Genomic DNA, 15,347 nt, shown 5'->3' with positions numbered 1-15,347 from the left:
TTTGCTGACTTGCTCTTCTCAAACCAGTGAATGAGAACGAGCCCTGCCTGTTGAGGTACCGTTTGTACAGTATTGTTCCCCTAGTCATTTACCACACATTAACTGACCACCAAGAAGCCAGTATCTAGAAGGGCTGATGTTGGAGTGAGCTGGACCTTGTGATGATCTCCTGACCCAATCTTTGACTCTCCTTCTCCCCCCGACCTCCTGTCCACACCCCCTCCTCATCCGTAACCTTTCAATCCCATCAGCCTTACTGCTGCTCAATCACCTGTGACCAGGCCTGGGTGATGACCTTTGACCCTGGCAGGTCAGGATTACAGCCCAGAATCAGTGCACCAGAACTGGGGACCAGGCAGAGATGTGATGCCACTGAAACCCCGCTCTTCGACTCAGCCAGGCTTAGGGAATGGCCAGGTCATCCCCCAATATATCTAGAACCAGACCTGTGTATCAAAGGCTCCGGTCATTAGCACAGGCGGTTGGGGGTTAATTTTTCCACCGGGGTGTGGGGGTCTTGGAGGAGGGAGAAGGCAGGGAGAATCAATGGAGGTTGTAGCCCCAGTGCCCCCCTCCCACCCCTGCGTATGCGGCAGTGAATCCGCTGGCAGGCATTTTAATTAGCCTGGATCTTCCAGACAAGGGGACAGAGGGGAGCAGAGATGACTGCTATGGGAACACAGAGAGTAGGAGAGGAGGACTGGAAACAAAAGAGAGAGAATGAGGGAGAGAGAGAGGGGGCGAGGGTCACACGCCCAGGGGTTATGCTCACTGTGCCAGATCTAAATGTGCAGCACCAAATAAAACATCCTCTCATGAGACCTTGGGTGGCTGTGTCTGGTTATGGGATGCAACAAATAGACATGCAACAAATAGACATGCACACATGCACACACACGCACGCACACACACACAAAATCACTCCCAGCCATCTTATCTTGTAAATTTTTGGCAAGCATTATATAAAACTTGGAATTTGGATGGATGCACTAAAGTAGCCATCCTGTAAATTAAAGAGGCAAAATGTTCCCATACTGGGATACATTCTTTAAAATCTATCTCACCAGTTAAATAAGTGGATTTCACACCACCCAGGAGGGCACATAAAAGCAGAATGCAGGCATGCTACAAGCCCTGTCAACCAAGCTGGCACAGCATTTCTTTACATTCCTCCTTCTCCACCTCCTCCCTGTTCATCCCCTCCTCTGCCTCCACCTCCTTCTCCATCCTCTCTCTCTCCTCTGTCTCCTCCCCCTGCTCTTCCCCACCACCTCGGTGAGTCTAGTCTGGTGTTTGTTTGGCCTGACAAGTGCATGGGAGTCCCAGGCTGCGTCAGCCACATTCAGACACACCAAACATACCCCGGTGTGGGAAAGGCAGGGCGAGCCGAGCCGCTGCAGCAGCAAAAACGGCCACAACAAAAGCGTCTTCCACAACTCCCAGACCGCTACCATGCCGCTCCACACAGCCCTGCCGAGCACACCCTGACACAACAGAGGAGGGAGGAGAGATGGATGGAGGCAGGAGGAGGGGAGGAGAGAGAGAGAAGGGGAGAAGGATGGAAGGAGGAACAGAGGACCGAGAGAGGGTGAGAAATCAAGGCAGGGAAGGGCGGGAGGGGAGTTGAGCAGAAGTTGGAGAGAAAGGGAGTGCAGAATGTAGTGAGTGTGTAACTACACTGTGAGAAACAGAGGGTGGCGCACATTTGGGGTTGGCACTCTTGGGAATACAAGTGTGATCTTCCTCAGCCCCATTATTGCTGCCTCCCCCCTCTTATAGTGCGCTTCTTTTTCATGCTGAATGGGAGAGAAGAGGGGCGCAGTGGAGCAAATAGAGCTAAAACTCAGCACAAGTTGTCAGGGGATCTGGCTGGGATAGCTGGTCTGTTGTAATGAGTAACAAGCTGGCTGTAAACATAACATGGAAAAACACATTTCGTTCAAGAAGCCTTCCACTTCTAACAACTAGGAAATGCACTTAAATGTGTTCAAAGGCTCATAACATTCAAGCAATAATTCTACCACTGTTTCAAGATATCACAATGATGCAGGCTATAAGCATTTAAACATATCTCTACAAGTGGATATAATAAAAAACAGATTTTATTGGCAGCAAAAAATACACTTACTGAGCGTTCACACTGCGAGCAACTTATGGTTCATTCTATTTTGACTGATTGTGGGTGGTGCAAGAGGCTCCGACTGCATCTATGAAGTAGTCTAGTGTAGCTGCAAGTTTAGGAACAGGCCAATCATATTGGCAAATAATGCAAATAATGTGGCAAGCGCCATTTAGGCGGCATTTACTGAACATAAACTGAAAAAAACCCAATAAAATGCAACCCCAACGATGGATGCAGCCGTTTTCCAAGCAATGTTTTTGAGACGTATATTCCTGCTGCCTTTCAAATACAAGTGGTAAAGAACTGGGAAGCTTTGACTTGCTGTAATGAACTTCTTGTCCATTTTGCAAATGCCAAATAGAACTATTCATAGAACAACATCAAATTGGTAGAGGAACAAGGAAGTGCAGAAATTTGATTGGCTGTTGATGGCTGAAGACCACAAAAACGCCAGCTTGTAGCCCGTCCACACATCGTTTTCCTGGTTGCTCTATAGGAAATGAATGGACTTCCGGTGACTTGTTGATCATGTTGCTCACAGTGTGAACGCATAGTTACCTGCACAAATGTTGACTTAGCTGATGAAATGCTGTTACTCAATGTTTCAGGAACAGTGGGACCGCGGGAGCTGTATGAAGGATTATGGGACTATGAAAGAGCATAGGACCCTACTACTGAACTCAGTGACCTGAATCAACAGGTGGTAAGGGAGTGTGTGAAAGTGTGTGTGTTTGGTTTTGCTCGCTTATTCTCAAACTGGCACAGTGCCACGGTGTCAAGGCTTCATCTTAGTGCACAGGTGGCAGTGCCAACTTTAGCCCTCATTTGGCCCACCCAGGATGCCTCAGTAATGGCCATGCCTAGTCAGGTGCTCTGGACACACACACACACACACACTCAAGTCAGCTCACAGCCAGCTCAGGTCGAGAGCTTTGATTCGGAATGAATTGGTGTACCAGTGTTGTCAATAAAGCTTCTTTGGGAAAGAGGTACATGTTGTTGCCATCTATGCATGTGGGTAACTAGAATTTATTGCGTTTTTCTCAAATACTAGTACTAATAGTACTTCTGGGATAATGTGCAACCGCCCTAACATGTCACCACCTCGCCCCACCACCTCTCCCTCGCAAGTCGAGAGAACAGCCAAAGCAAGGTGAATGATGTGACATGAAATTGTTATCCAGAAAACGTCTGGGAAGGAAAAAGGCGCTCCTTTAGAGGTAGGTGGTGTTGAAATAATGGAGACAAACTGTAGAATAATGGTCAGCGTTGTGTGGAAACACACTGAACCCAGTGATCCTGACAACGTATCAGTGTGTATAAGTGCGAAGAGAGAGAAAAAGGGGTCATGTACTATATGTATGTATGTGCAGTTGCAAGTGTGTACAACAAGTGAACTGAAAAAAAATGTAATTTGGTCGATGCTTTTATCAAAAGCACCTTACAAGTACCATGAGTGTTCACGTTTTTGGGGTGGGTGATCTAACCTCAAACCTTGGAGGTGTTCACTGAGCTACACAGGACCCCAAACTTGTGTGTGTGTGTGTGTGTGTGTGAATTCATGTGCATTAGTGTGTACTGTCAGAATGACAAAGGTGTGTGTGTGTGTGGGGAGCAACTAAACTAAATGGCGGCGAGTTGGGGGCGCATTCCTCAGTTGATTTAGTGGGCTCTAAGATGAAGAGGAATGTGTCAAAGCTGTAGAGGCTTTAGTCCACTGTGGTGTAAACCGGCTGGGAGGAGCTCTGGGCCTCTGACAGCCAGACTGACGGATGACTGACACTTGGCTTAATGCGGGAAGGATGGAGAGCAGGGAGGGATGGAGGGAAAGAGACGGGGATAGAGGCAGGCTGGGATGGAAAGGAGGTCGCTGTAGGGGGATGGAGGAGGAAGCGGACGTCGGAAGAGGCGTGCAGAGAAGGGAGGAGGAGGGGATAGAGGGACTGAGGGGAGAAAAGAGTGCGGAAGAGTGATGGAAGAGGACAGTTCAGCATTTGAGAGAAAGAAAAGAGTGGACAGAGATCGAGAGAGAGATGAATGCAGACATAATCGAGGCATTGAGGGGGAGGTAGGGTGTGGACAAAAGTAGGGGCACGAGCCAAGATAAAGGGCAAAGAGAAAGAACTGAGTCAAATCAGTGGAAGGGAGGAGAGAATGCCGGGAGGAGTTGGGATGAAAGGAGGGGAAGGAATGCGAAACAGAGACCCACATTCACACTGGGACAAGGAAGGGCTGATCAAGAGAAAATAACGACTCAAAACAAGTGGATTTCAGAAGCTTGTCTTTATTTGCTCAAGATGGTTTGATAAGTTGAAAGAGAGAGAGAGAGAGAGAGGGTGAGAGAGAGAGAGAAGAATACAGAAAGATTCTTTTCTTTAGGTCCCATTTGTACAACATCAGTCGATGGGTCAATTGTGCAACTTTGAAAATAGATGACAGTAGATCAAAGGAAAGCAACACAAGTATTTTTTTTTTTTACCTCTTTCTCTTATACATTTAGAACATTTAAGTCATGTCTTAAAAACTACTAAATCAAACTGCTGTATTAACCCAACATTAGGAACTGTATAGTGGTGCAAAAGCTCTCATCTAGCAATAGAACACCAAGAAGAAGAAGACCAAAATCAGCTTAAAAAAGCATCCAGTACATTTAGGACATTTGTATGGATTGAGGAATCATATAGTCCTGAGACAGTGTACGCATATACAGTATATGTGTGTATGGATGTGTGTATATGAATGTGATCTTTTCATGTCAATGTGTGTGTGTGTGTGAGTGTGTGTGGAGCGAACTGCTAACACTATTGCGCCTTTGGAATAGAACAGCTCACAGATTGGACTGAACCAGGAAATATGGGGATAGAGGGGATCTCTTCAAAATAAAAGCCACTCATCACTTCATCACCTGGCACACACCGCCCAGTAGTAAAATCGCTATTCAAAATGTCACTGCCTCTAACAAACCCCCCCCCACCCCACCCCCCGATAACAGCAGTAAAAGCACAATTAAAAGCACTGAAAATGAATGAAACAGCCAAGAATATATTTTTTCATACCTCTACATCTAGGTTTTATGTGACAGAGGTCTGTGCAGTCGGGCGGCGGGTCTGATTTGACCAAGAAATGGCGCCACGCACGACGAGCCAGAACCCAGACAAGACAAAAAAAGAAAAAAAAAAAGGCAAACCACAGCCAGCGAGCAAAGAAACGTGGACCCGCTTCTTCCCACTGTACGTAAACATGATATCACTTCCTCCTCATTTTCCTGAATTCAACTTAACCACGCCCCCTTCATAAATTCATGAAAGTGCAACCGTCATTCTTTGTCAGTCTAGAAGCATGCATCGTATACAGTTGACATACTGTATGTATGACTCATATACATAAAGAGTTTTTAATGAGTTCTGTCCTCTATCTGTCCTCCATGTTGTTTTTGAAATAAAGCTACGTGACAGCACAGGTCAAGTCAAAGTGCACAAGCTCAACAGAAAGAAACGCGCAACGAAATGAACAAAAGGCGGGAAACGAGCGCTCTGTCGTCATGGAAACGTAAACCCCATGTCCCCCCACCCCCATCCTCGCCCCACCCCCACCCCCTCCCACCCCCAAAAACTCTGATGCTGCCGTCGCCCACCCCTGCTGGTGGGACCCCCCCCCCCGGGCCGGCCTGTCACACAGTGAGAGAGATGAAGCTGTTGTATCTCTGGATGTTCCTCTTGAGGATCTCTGAGCAGGGCCCCAGGACGCGCTCGAAGCGGGGCCGGTCCAGCTTCACGCACTTGAGCGGGCCCCGGGCGACCACGGTGGCTGCCCTGGGACGATTCAACAGCAGGGCAATTTCACCTGGAGGAGGGAGGAGAAGAGGGAGGGGGAGGAGAGAGGTCAGGGGTTCAACTGGGATGTCACTAGATGAGCACCGATCTGTCAGGATGATCAAAGGGAAGATTTTCTGATTAATATGTCGCTGTGTTATAAATTGTGATGATATCTTCCAATACTAGTAATAAAGGTGAGTCTTGCTGTTACGAACAGTCGCCCCAATGATCTGTTTCATCTTTTCATTTGTCCCTAATTGGGAAGTTCCTTTTTCGGTAGATAGTAGACTGTTAAGTAACAAATCCAAAACAGCAGGGTGGAAAAATAAAGAAATACATCAACAGAAAGCAACTTACTGGGTCAATAGAATAAAGCACTGTTGTTAATTCATTTGACAATAGCTTGGTTTCTTTCAAAGTATTTTTATGCAAATTATGATGCATGGAATTAGAAAAATTGGATGGAAATGTCACAAAAGTTTTGAAAAAAGTTTTGAATAGTTCTTTTGTCAGTAAAGAAATTATGGGACCAATACCAATGGAAATGCATTTGTCAACTTAATATTAATGTAGCCTAAGGAGTCTTCATTTTTCTTATGGATGTATTTTCTGACGAAGCTACATTCTATGTTCAGGAAGCCTATTTATCTGCTGCAATCCATCTGATGGAAACACACCTAAAGTTTTTTTTTGACGTTTCAAAAGTTTGCTTAAAATTTGCTTGACAGCTTGATAGAAACGTAGCTATTAAAATATCAAGAACAAATTCCCCCAGAAGTAATCCTTAGGTACAATATAACAAAATTTGGATCTTTCTCAGCCAAGTCTCAGTCCAGAGTTACTATTTTTGGGCTTCTTTTTGCATCTGTGCGATTTATATTTTCAACTCTAAATAGCAGGCGTAATGAAAGCCCGTTTTTGTCTTGACTAATAGCTCTTTTTCTGTGGTGCCAAGATGGGAGGGGAGAGAGGGCCGCGCCAGCCCAGAGCCGCTCACCAAAGTAGTCGGAGGGTCCGAGGCGACCGACTTCCACATACTCCTCATTGTCAGACCTACGCTGGAGGACCGAGGCTGTTCCCTGAGAGAGAGAAAGGAACGGAGGAGGGTGGGGGGAGAGAAGGGAGAGAAAGAGACAAGAGAGAGAGATCAGAAAAAGAAAGGAGTGGGAGGGAGAGAAAAAAAGAGATAGCAAGAGGAGGGGTGAAGGAGGGAGGGATGGAGGGAAAGAGGGAAAAGGGGGTGTTATTTCGACAGGGGCTGAAAATCATCAGGAGGATTAAGCCGGGGAGAAATTCTTTTGCTTTATAAGACCGCAGGTGCACGGGATTTAGCCCACTTTTCTGTGGGACGGACACCTGCTCCGCAGACGCACAAACACACAGACACTCAGATATTCCGACAGGGTAACCGATGCAAGTTCTCCTCGGTTCTGCTGTATTTCCTCCAGAGTGTAATAAATACAAACATCTAAGCCCAGTAGAGGCTGAACTGGTTCCAGGCAAGCTGAGGAGCTTCAGAAATGTTCCTCAGTGTCTCCATCACCTAATCCCCTTTTACCAGCATTCATCCACACAATGGAAACAACCGTATTGTGCAAGGCAGAGGGCGCTCCAATATCCTGTCCCCATCTGACCTCAACACACATCCATGTACACACACACACACAGACTAAGCATGTTCCCGTATTTTCAAATAGTATGCCCCCCGCTGACCCTCACACGCTATCATGCATTTGTGTACACACACAGGCAAACAAACCACAAACACACAGACATAGATGGATGCATATACAGAGTGAGAGGCAAACTCACACACACACACACACACACACACACACACACACACGCGCGTTGTTTTCTTCACAGTGAAGAAAACAACACAGAGCCCAACAGCTGATGTCTGCTGGACAGCCTGACTGAACTCTATGACCAACTGTGCCATGCACATCATCCAACACCACTGGATGGGATTGTGTGTGTGTGTGCGTGTGTGTGTGACAGAGAGAGAGAGAGAGACAGAGAGAGAGAGAGAATGTCTCCTAAAAAACATAACAGAGGAAATATGATTTCCGCTTACTCTGTGCAACAGATGATAACTTATAATATCATATCTTGCAGCTGTTGACAAACTTTGTGTGTGAATGTGCATGTTTATGTCTGTATCTTTGCATGCTGGCTACCAGCATCAGTGCAAAAGTGTGTGAATCTGTACTTGATGCTATGTATGCCTATATAAGCATGTTTGCACCATGTGCAAGTTGCAATAACTTGACCCTTGACTAGAGGCATCTCAAAGTGTGGCTGTTTGTGTGTGACGGAGTGTGATGCATTTGGCACGCACATGTTTGGACTGAGTTAGAATATGTCTGCTTTCAGCGGCGGTGTCTAGACATTTACATGCACTGGAGTCCTGCTGTAATTGCTAGCAGGTAAAAATCAGCGAGGGGACTTCCCAGCTTGTCTTGGGCCCTGTCATAAAATGGACTTGACCGTTCCAGCGCTCTCTCACTCTCTCTAATCCCTCTCTGCTCTCTCCTTTCCGTCTGCTGGCCAGGCTAATAATGCTAAATATGAATATAATGAGGCTTAATGAGGACCCCAAAACTGCCAGCCGCTCACTGCAGTCGTACAAAGGTGTGATTGTGTTGAAGTGAAAGGGATGTGTGTGACTTAGTGAGTTTGTGCTTGAAATGACCTGTGGAGAAGTGGAGAATACCACTCAAGTGAGTGGAGAATAATGTGTGTGTGTGTGTGTGTGTATGTGTGTGTGATACCTCCAAGCAACACTTGGCCAAAACTGTGTCATAACACCATCATTATTACACACATGCCATGATCCTGTGAAATTAGCTGTGGAATGGGGCTCCCTTCACGCCTTGAACCGAGAGGGCTTATAGGTGATGGGGCGGGGTGGGGGGTTCTCAGCTGGGGTCAGGGCCAAACTGTCGACGGTGGATGATGACATCACGCTGTCCCAGTGGTTACCACTTTGAAATTTGTCACATATTATTTAGCTAACTCCTCACTGGGCAGAGCGTGCACCGCCAACTGTGGGAAATACTGTCCTGCCACAGCTTGGGAGCCAAGGAGAAAGTAGGACACACACACGTACACGCACACGCACACGCATACACACACACACACACACACACACACAATTTACATACACAGAGATCATAAAATATGCTGTACACAAATGCATACAAGCCCATTAACACATACTGTTGCCAATACGTAAACACATAACTATTTGCATGGAACTCTCCCTTTTTCTGTCTCTCTCTCACTCTCACTCACAAATGTTAGCTTAGTGCCAAGGGTGATTGGCACGGTGCCAGGAGGGCCCCCATATTCCCAGCCTCTCCCCTCTGTCTGATGTCTTGGATATACAAAATGCCAGCATGTCTTCCTGCCTGACTGACTGACTGACTGGTTGTTCCAAGGACTATTTGCGCACCTGTTCTTGTCTGCTCTTCTAATGAGGATGAAGCAGTGAATAAGCAAGAGCTTTGATTTTCTGGCTGTTCATTTTAGAGCCTGGAAAACTTCTCCATAAGAAAAAGATGTAATCCAAAATTTTGGTTTGGCTGGGTAATTCCCCTTCCCGGCTTTGGGCTTCTCTTTATTTACAGTGGGAATCATATAGTATTTAATATTTCAGCAAAATACAACTTTCAGCAAAATACAACTTTTGAAACAAAATACAACTTTTGAGACATTTGAAATGTCTAAGGGAAATGAAATATTGAAAATGAACAGTCACACAATTGCCAGCATGTTCCACTATGCTGCCCTAGACAAAATGCCAAAATGCCACAGCTTACCTGTAATAATTACACGTGATAATTATTGACATTTGATAACATTTTTAAGTTGGCTGGTTTACCAAGATGGAAAAGATACATTTTCACTAAATAATATCCTTAATAAAGGAGAGAACAGTGAATAAGTTGTTTCAATATGTATCTGTTTGTGTGTGTGTGCCCATCCTATTCTGCATGCATTATAAACACTAGTGCTGCAGAAAATGTTGCTGTTTTGCCTATAGGCACTGGGCTAATGTCCTGAGAGCTCCAGTCTGATCATTTTAAGTGATTACAAAGGCAGCTGCCGCCACTACCTTCAGTTCTGATGAAAGGTCTGATGATATTCTTGATGCAGCATGATTTCTGTATGTAATAATGGAATTGGGCCTGAATAATCAACAAATTGCAAAACAATTTTTCCAATGTTATAAAATACATTTGGCCTATATTTCCTACTACTAACTATCTTATTACTAACTATTTCATTAACTGAAATGTTGTGTGTGACTTTTTTTTCTCTTTATTATTGCCTTGGCAATAAGAAGCCTTCAACAGTGGCGTTTTACAGTTTGCTGTTGTGGTTGACTAACATCCCGCTATGCCAGTCAGTGTGGCATTTTATGGCATGTGGCATTTAAGCCACAATGTGCACAGCATGAAGCAGAAGAGGGTTACTGTACTATGTTTAAGCTACAACAAACATAGGCTACATCACGCTGCGATAGAGAGGAAATGGTGTGCTCAATGAATGGTGAAGAATTAAGAGACTAAAACAGAGAGATATGTGTATGGAGAGAGACAGAGAGGAACAAACAGAGGTGGTGAAGGGGATGGGGAATTGAATCTCCGGTGTTTCTCTCTTACAACCAGTTTATTCCTCTCTTTTCCATTCACGTCCAAACAAAGAGGGTGAGGTAGTGCAGCACAGTCCAGTACAGTAGTTCACTTGTGAACAAGCCCCATCCAGTGTGGTCCAGATAACCATCTCATATTGTACCACCCCAGGAGCAGAGCCATGCTCCACAGATATGTCCTTTATAAACACCGGAGATCCTCCTCACAGCACTGCCCAACACAGGGAGGGAAGGGCTGGTAACAACAAGACAGCAACAGACAGAAATAACAGGAGAGAGGAGACAGAATATGAATGACTAGAATAGAAGCAGAGTTTGGAAGGGGAGAAATAGAGGGAGGAGAGAAGAGAGAAAGGAAGAGTGCAAGCCAACTTAAGGACCAGCAGCCACACAACATCCATCTTTCAACCTAATGATAAACTGCTAGCAGAGATCGCTGGTCAGATAACGCATTGTGTGTGTGTGTGTGTGTGTGTGTAAGCGTGCGGACATATGTCTCTGTGCATATCTATGCCGCTGAGTCCTAAAACTAAATACACATTCACACCCACACATATGCATACCTAAAACACACATGCAGAGCGTAGCGAGTTGGTTCGCGGTGACATGTCAAAATGTAGCTTCATTTAGGAAGTAACGACTGCTGGGTCAACAACAGGCACAAAGAGAGAGAGAGGAGAGAGAGAGAGAGAGAGAGAGAGCGAGAGAGAGAGAGAGAGAAGGAGAGGACCGAGGAGAGAGGGAGAAAGAAAGGCGATATCCTGAGTAGCCTGTTCACAAGGCCACCCAGCACCAGTAGTGTCTGCACCTTCTCAATGAAATGCCAAAACACACACACACACACACACACACACACACACACACACACACACACACACACACACACACACACACACACACACACACACACACACACACACACACACACACACACACACACACAGATCACTTACTGAACACATTAGGAGACAATAGCTTTCCCCGTTCCTAGACAAAGAGCGTTTTCCTCACATGATCGGTTCCCTCTGCATACAACGCTGTAGCCAAAGGGCTGTATACGTTTTTAGGGAGAAAAGACTGAAATGAATCTTTAGTGGTTTTTGTAACTGTCCTCTTGTGCTCAGACAAGCAGGACTTCCTCCATTAACGCATCGATCTTCAGTCTGTGTTAACCTACATTAGCTAAATTGCATTCCAGTGGATATAGGTTACAGTAACAGGCGATGTATTGTCTATGGGCCCACAGAGGAGGAATCCTCTGTGGGCCCATAGACAATACATCGCCTGTCCCGCTGGGTCCCGCTGGGTCCCGCTGACCCAGCGGGACCCTAAAGGCCCCTTCAGTGTGATTACTTTTGTATGGGGGTCAAAGGACAAATATGAGAAAACACATTGAGTTGTTGTTTAAATCGATAACTGGAGGAAACGGGAGTGAAAGAATTAGCGGAGAGGGTGGAACGATAACCAACGACCCTCACTTGATCAATATTCATCGATGGGCTTGCAGGTTGCATGATAACACAAAAAAACACATGTACCTAAGTGTAAAACTGCAAACACCCTACACACCTTTTCTTCTTCAAAAAAAAACCTGCTGACATCCACCTCTCTGATTGCGTTTCTTTATCTCTTCTCCCTCCCTCCACCTCTCTCTCCCTCACCCTCTCTTTTTATGCACCATTTCAAGTAGCAGTGTTGAGAGCGCAAATGACAGGGTGTGTGTTGTGCTCTTGTGTGTGTGTGTGTGTGTGTGTGAGAGAGCGTGAGGGAGAGAGAGTGTGTATGTTTGTGGGTGAGTAGGGGGATAAGCCCTGAAAGACGTCTTAAGGGAGGGAAGGGAGGGAAGAGGGAGAGGAGAGGCAAAGCCAAGTCTTCACGGCCCCAGAGTTCTGTAAAGGTTTGTTTGTACAGTGTGAGAAAAAAATGTAAACATGTCACTTTTCATTAGGGCCCCATTCCCCCTGCCAGGGAAAGAAAGTGATGTCTCTATACCTCCCCTTTTTTTTTTTTTTTTTTTGTTAAATCCCCCCATCAGCAGCATGTAATTAGTGATTGGGGGGTTCGCACCAAAACCACAACGAGACAACATAAGAGAGAACGGAGTGAGAGAGAGACGGGAGAGTAGAGAAGTGAAAGAGAGGGAAAGGAGGGAGTTTGTGATTGAACAAAGCACGGGAATATCAGTCAGTACCTGATGTGATCACCAGATACAAAAAGAAATGTGAATGATGAGAAAAAGAATCAGAGACACAGAGAAAGCGGTGTGAAGATGTAGTGAGTCTAATCTTACGGTTGCCCAACCCCACACGAGATCCCTCTCTCCCTCCTCACTCTTACTCCCTTTCGACTCAACCTCTTCTCCACCCTTTTATCCCTCCCTTCCCTCTTCGACTCATCCCTCTCTCTCTTTCTCTCTCTCGTCTCCCTCCCGGGAGGCTGGGTCTCCTGACCCCGTGTGAAAGTCAGCAACACACATTCCACCACAGTCCACCCTGCTCTGGGAAAGTCAGGCCCTGCTCTCTGAGAGAGAGGGAGAGAGGGAGGGAGAGAGAGAGAGAGAGAGAGAGAGAGAGAGAGAGAGAGAGAGAGAGCGAGAGAGGGAGAGAGGGAGAGAGGGAGGAAGAGCTTAGAGGAAAGTGGAAGATACAGAGGAGAAAGGAGGGGAAAGGGATTAAAGAAAGAGCCAAACATTGCTGTTGGGCGATTGGAAAAATGTAATACCCGTCTGAAATTAACAAGTGAGAAAGAGTGGTTTGTCTGTTTAGCAACAGTGGGAAGTTTCCCCTCTTCCTTAGTAATAAGTGTGGATGCCTCTGCCTGTTTAAAAACAGATGAGCGAGGGCTACAGAGTGACGGAGACACACACAGACCTAGAGGACAAACTGGAATGAGCTGCATCTGCCCTCACACTCTCTCTTCCTTCCCCTCTGCCTCCTCCATCTGTCCATCCTGTTAGTCCCCCACATCCCTCTGCATGTGGTGACTCTCTCTTCTCTGGGACACACAAGTCTCAGATTGATGAGTCATGCATTTCTAACTGCTCTATTTGTGTCCTAAACCCCAGATGGGTTCATTTTCAGCATAGACAAACCGACTTTTAAGGGATTTCTGCAGCCTTAATTTGGCAGCCTCAAATTTGACCAGTTCTGGCCAGATAATGTGAGGCGCACATGAGAATACATGCTTGAAGAGAGGCAAAGCTGGAGGAATGGATGGACGAATGGGGAGAGGGACGGAGGGGAGGAGCGGTGTGCTGTGCTAGAGGGGTACAGGTGGAGAGGGAGAGCGGGCCAAAAGAGGGATAAGGAGTGAGGCATCACTCAGCACCCTTGATAATACCCCCCTCTGGCTCAGCTGCACCTAACCAGCCCTATGTACCGCTACCAAGCCACTGCTCACTGGGACTATTGTTGGAAATAGAACGAGAGAGAGAGAGAGCAAGAGAGAGACAGAAAGAGTAACTGACAGAAAGAGTGAGAGAGTGAGAAAGAGAGACTTCTAGTGGGTCTGAGAACAAGAGAAGAAAGGAAGAGGGAAGGACAAAACGACAGCAGATTGTGTCCCCACCCCCTCTTGACTCGACCCCGGCGAAAGCTGTGTAAGTATGGAGTTAATCAAAACTGTGTTAGGATGACAGGCAGGGGGGCCCTTCATGGAGCTGCGCCATGGGCCCCCAGCTCCACAAAGCCTCCAGTGTGAGGGGGGCCTATTCCTCATCCAGGAATAGGGGCTGCGGACCGGGGCAGGGGAGTAGCACTGCTTAGTCTGTCCACTGGTGGCAATAAACTGGAATCAGTTCCGATCTCAGCTAAGCGCCCACCAACGTCTCGGGATGATGACACGTACGTCAACCCTGGTGCCCACCTGATGACACGTACACTGTCTTGGGCCCCATGTGTCAACAGGTGCAGCTCACAGGAAATATGACAGGAGAATAAGGTTCACCACACACAGGAACACACACACACACATGGAAGAATAATAATAACCTTTATATTAATAACCTTTATTCATAGAGCACTTATCAAAACTGTTACAAAGTGCTTTACAAGATAAATAAAAATGTGTGCAACAAGTAAAAACATGAACAATACATATGAAAAAAAAAGACAAATAAAACACCAAAGAGCAAATTGACAGAATAAACAACAATAAAAACAGAAGACAATGTAGGTAGACAGAGAAAGACGTACAGAATTATAGAATACATCACAAACACGTACGCAGGCTCACAAAATGCACACACGCTCACACACACATACACACACAGACACACAGTCACACAGACACACGCGCACTCACACACAGCCCTACCTCTGTGATAATGAAGAAGTCATCGCCCGGCTCTCCCTGCACCACTATCTTCTCTCCATCCTCAAACTGAACGGGCTCCAGAGCATCAGCCACAGTCAGACGCTCCCACTTATCCAAAGACTCTGTGAATGGAAAACACACACACACACACACACACACACAGGTCGATAAGAAAACACAGACGGCCGTGTGCTGTTGAAAACAAAATTACACTTCTGTCGTCATTTATCAAAGTATTCAAAGCATCAGAAGATCTAGATGTGTGTGTAAGCTACTAATCTACCAAGGCTTGGACGTAGAGATTGCTTTATTTCTAAGGATCTAGCACATTTGCTGAATTGAAATTTTGTACGTGAAACAGACCATCTGTGAATGAGTCCTTTTGAAAACTGTGATAGGATCTATCTTTTTCGGTTCCCTTGGTCTTAGGAGCCAG

The 15,347-nt window shown here is 46.1% G+C and overlaps 1 protein-coding gene across 1 annotated transcript in view; it reads right to left on the bottom strand.

Annotated features, from left to right (window-relative positions):
• Positions 1 to 5,791: 5,791 nt before the first annotated feature.
• The window catches only part of prkar1b (protein kinase, cAMP-dependent, regulatory, type I, beta), a 65,313-nt gene continuing 55,757 nt past the window's right edge, over positions 5,792 to 15,347 (bottom strand). The window contains exons 9-11 of the mRNA XM_071516415.1: positions 14,912 to 15,033; positions 6,935 to 7,016; positions 5,792 to 5,965 (exon numbers count right to left, since the gene is read on the bottom strand). Of these exons, the coding sequence (XP_071372516.1) occupies positions 5,793 to 5,965; positions 6,935 to 7,016; positions 14,912 to 15,033 (377 nt within the window). The 3' untranslated portion in view covers position 5,792. The remainder of the gene's footprint in view (positions 5,966 to 6,934; positions 7,017 to 14,911; positions 15,034 to 15,347) is intronic.

Source organism: Centroberyx affinis, unplaced genomic scaffold (genome assembly GCF_046629955.1).
Source record: "Centroberyx affinis isolate AG114_WGS23_722 - 3 ecotype Tasmania unplaced genomic scaffold, CSIRO-AGI_Caff_v1 ptg000401l_1, whole genome shotgun sequence".
Taxonomy (NCBI): Eukaryota; Metazoa; Chordata; class Actinopteri; order Beryciformes; family Berycidae; genus Centroberyx; species Centroberyx affinis.
Note: the sequence above shows the minus strand (reverse complement) of the source record. Positions and strands in the feature narration are given on the sequence as shown.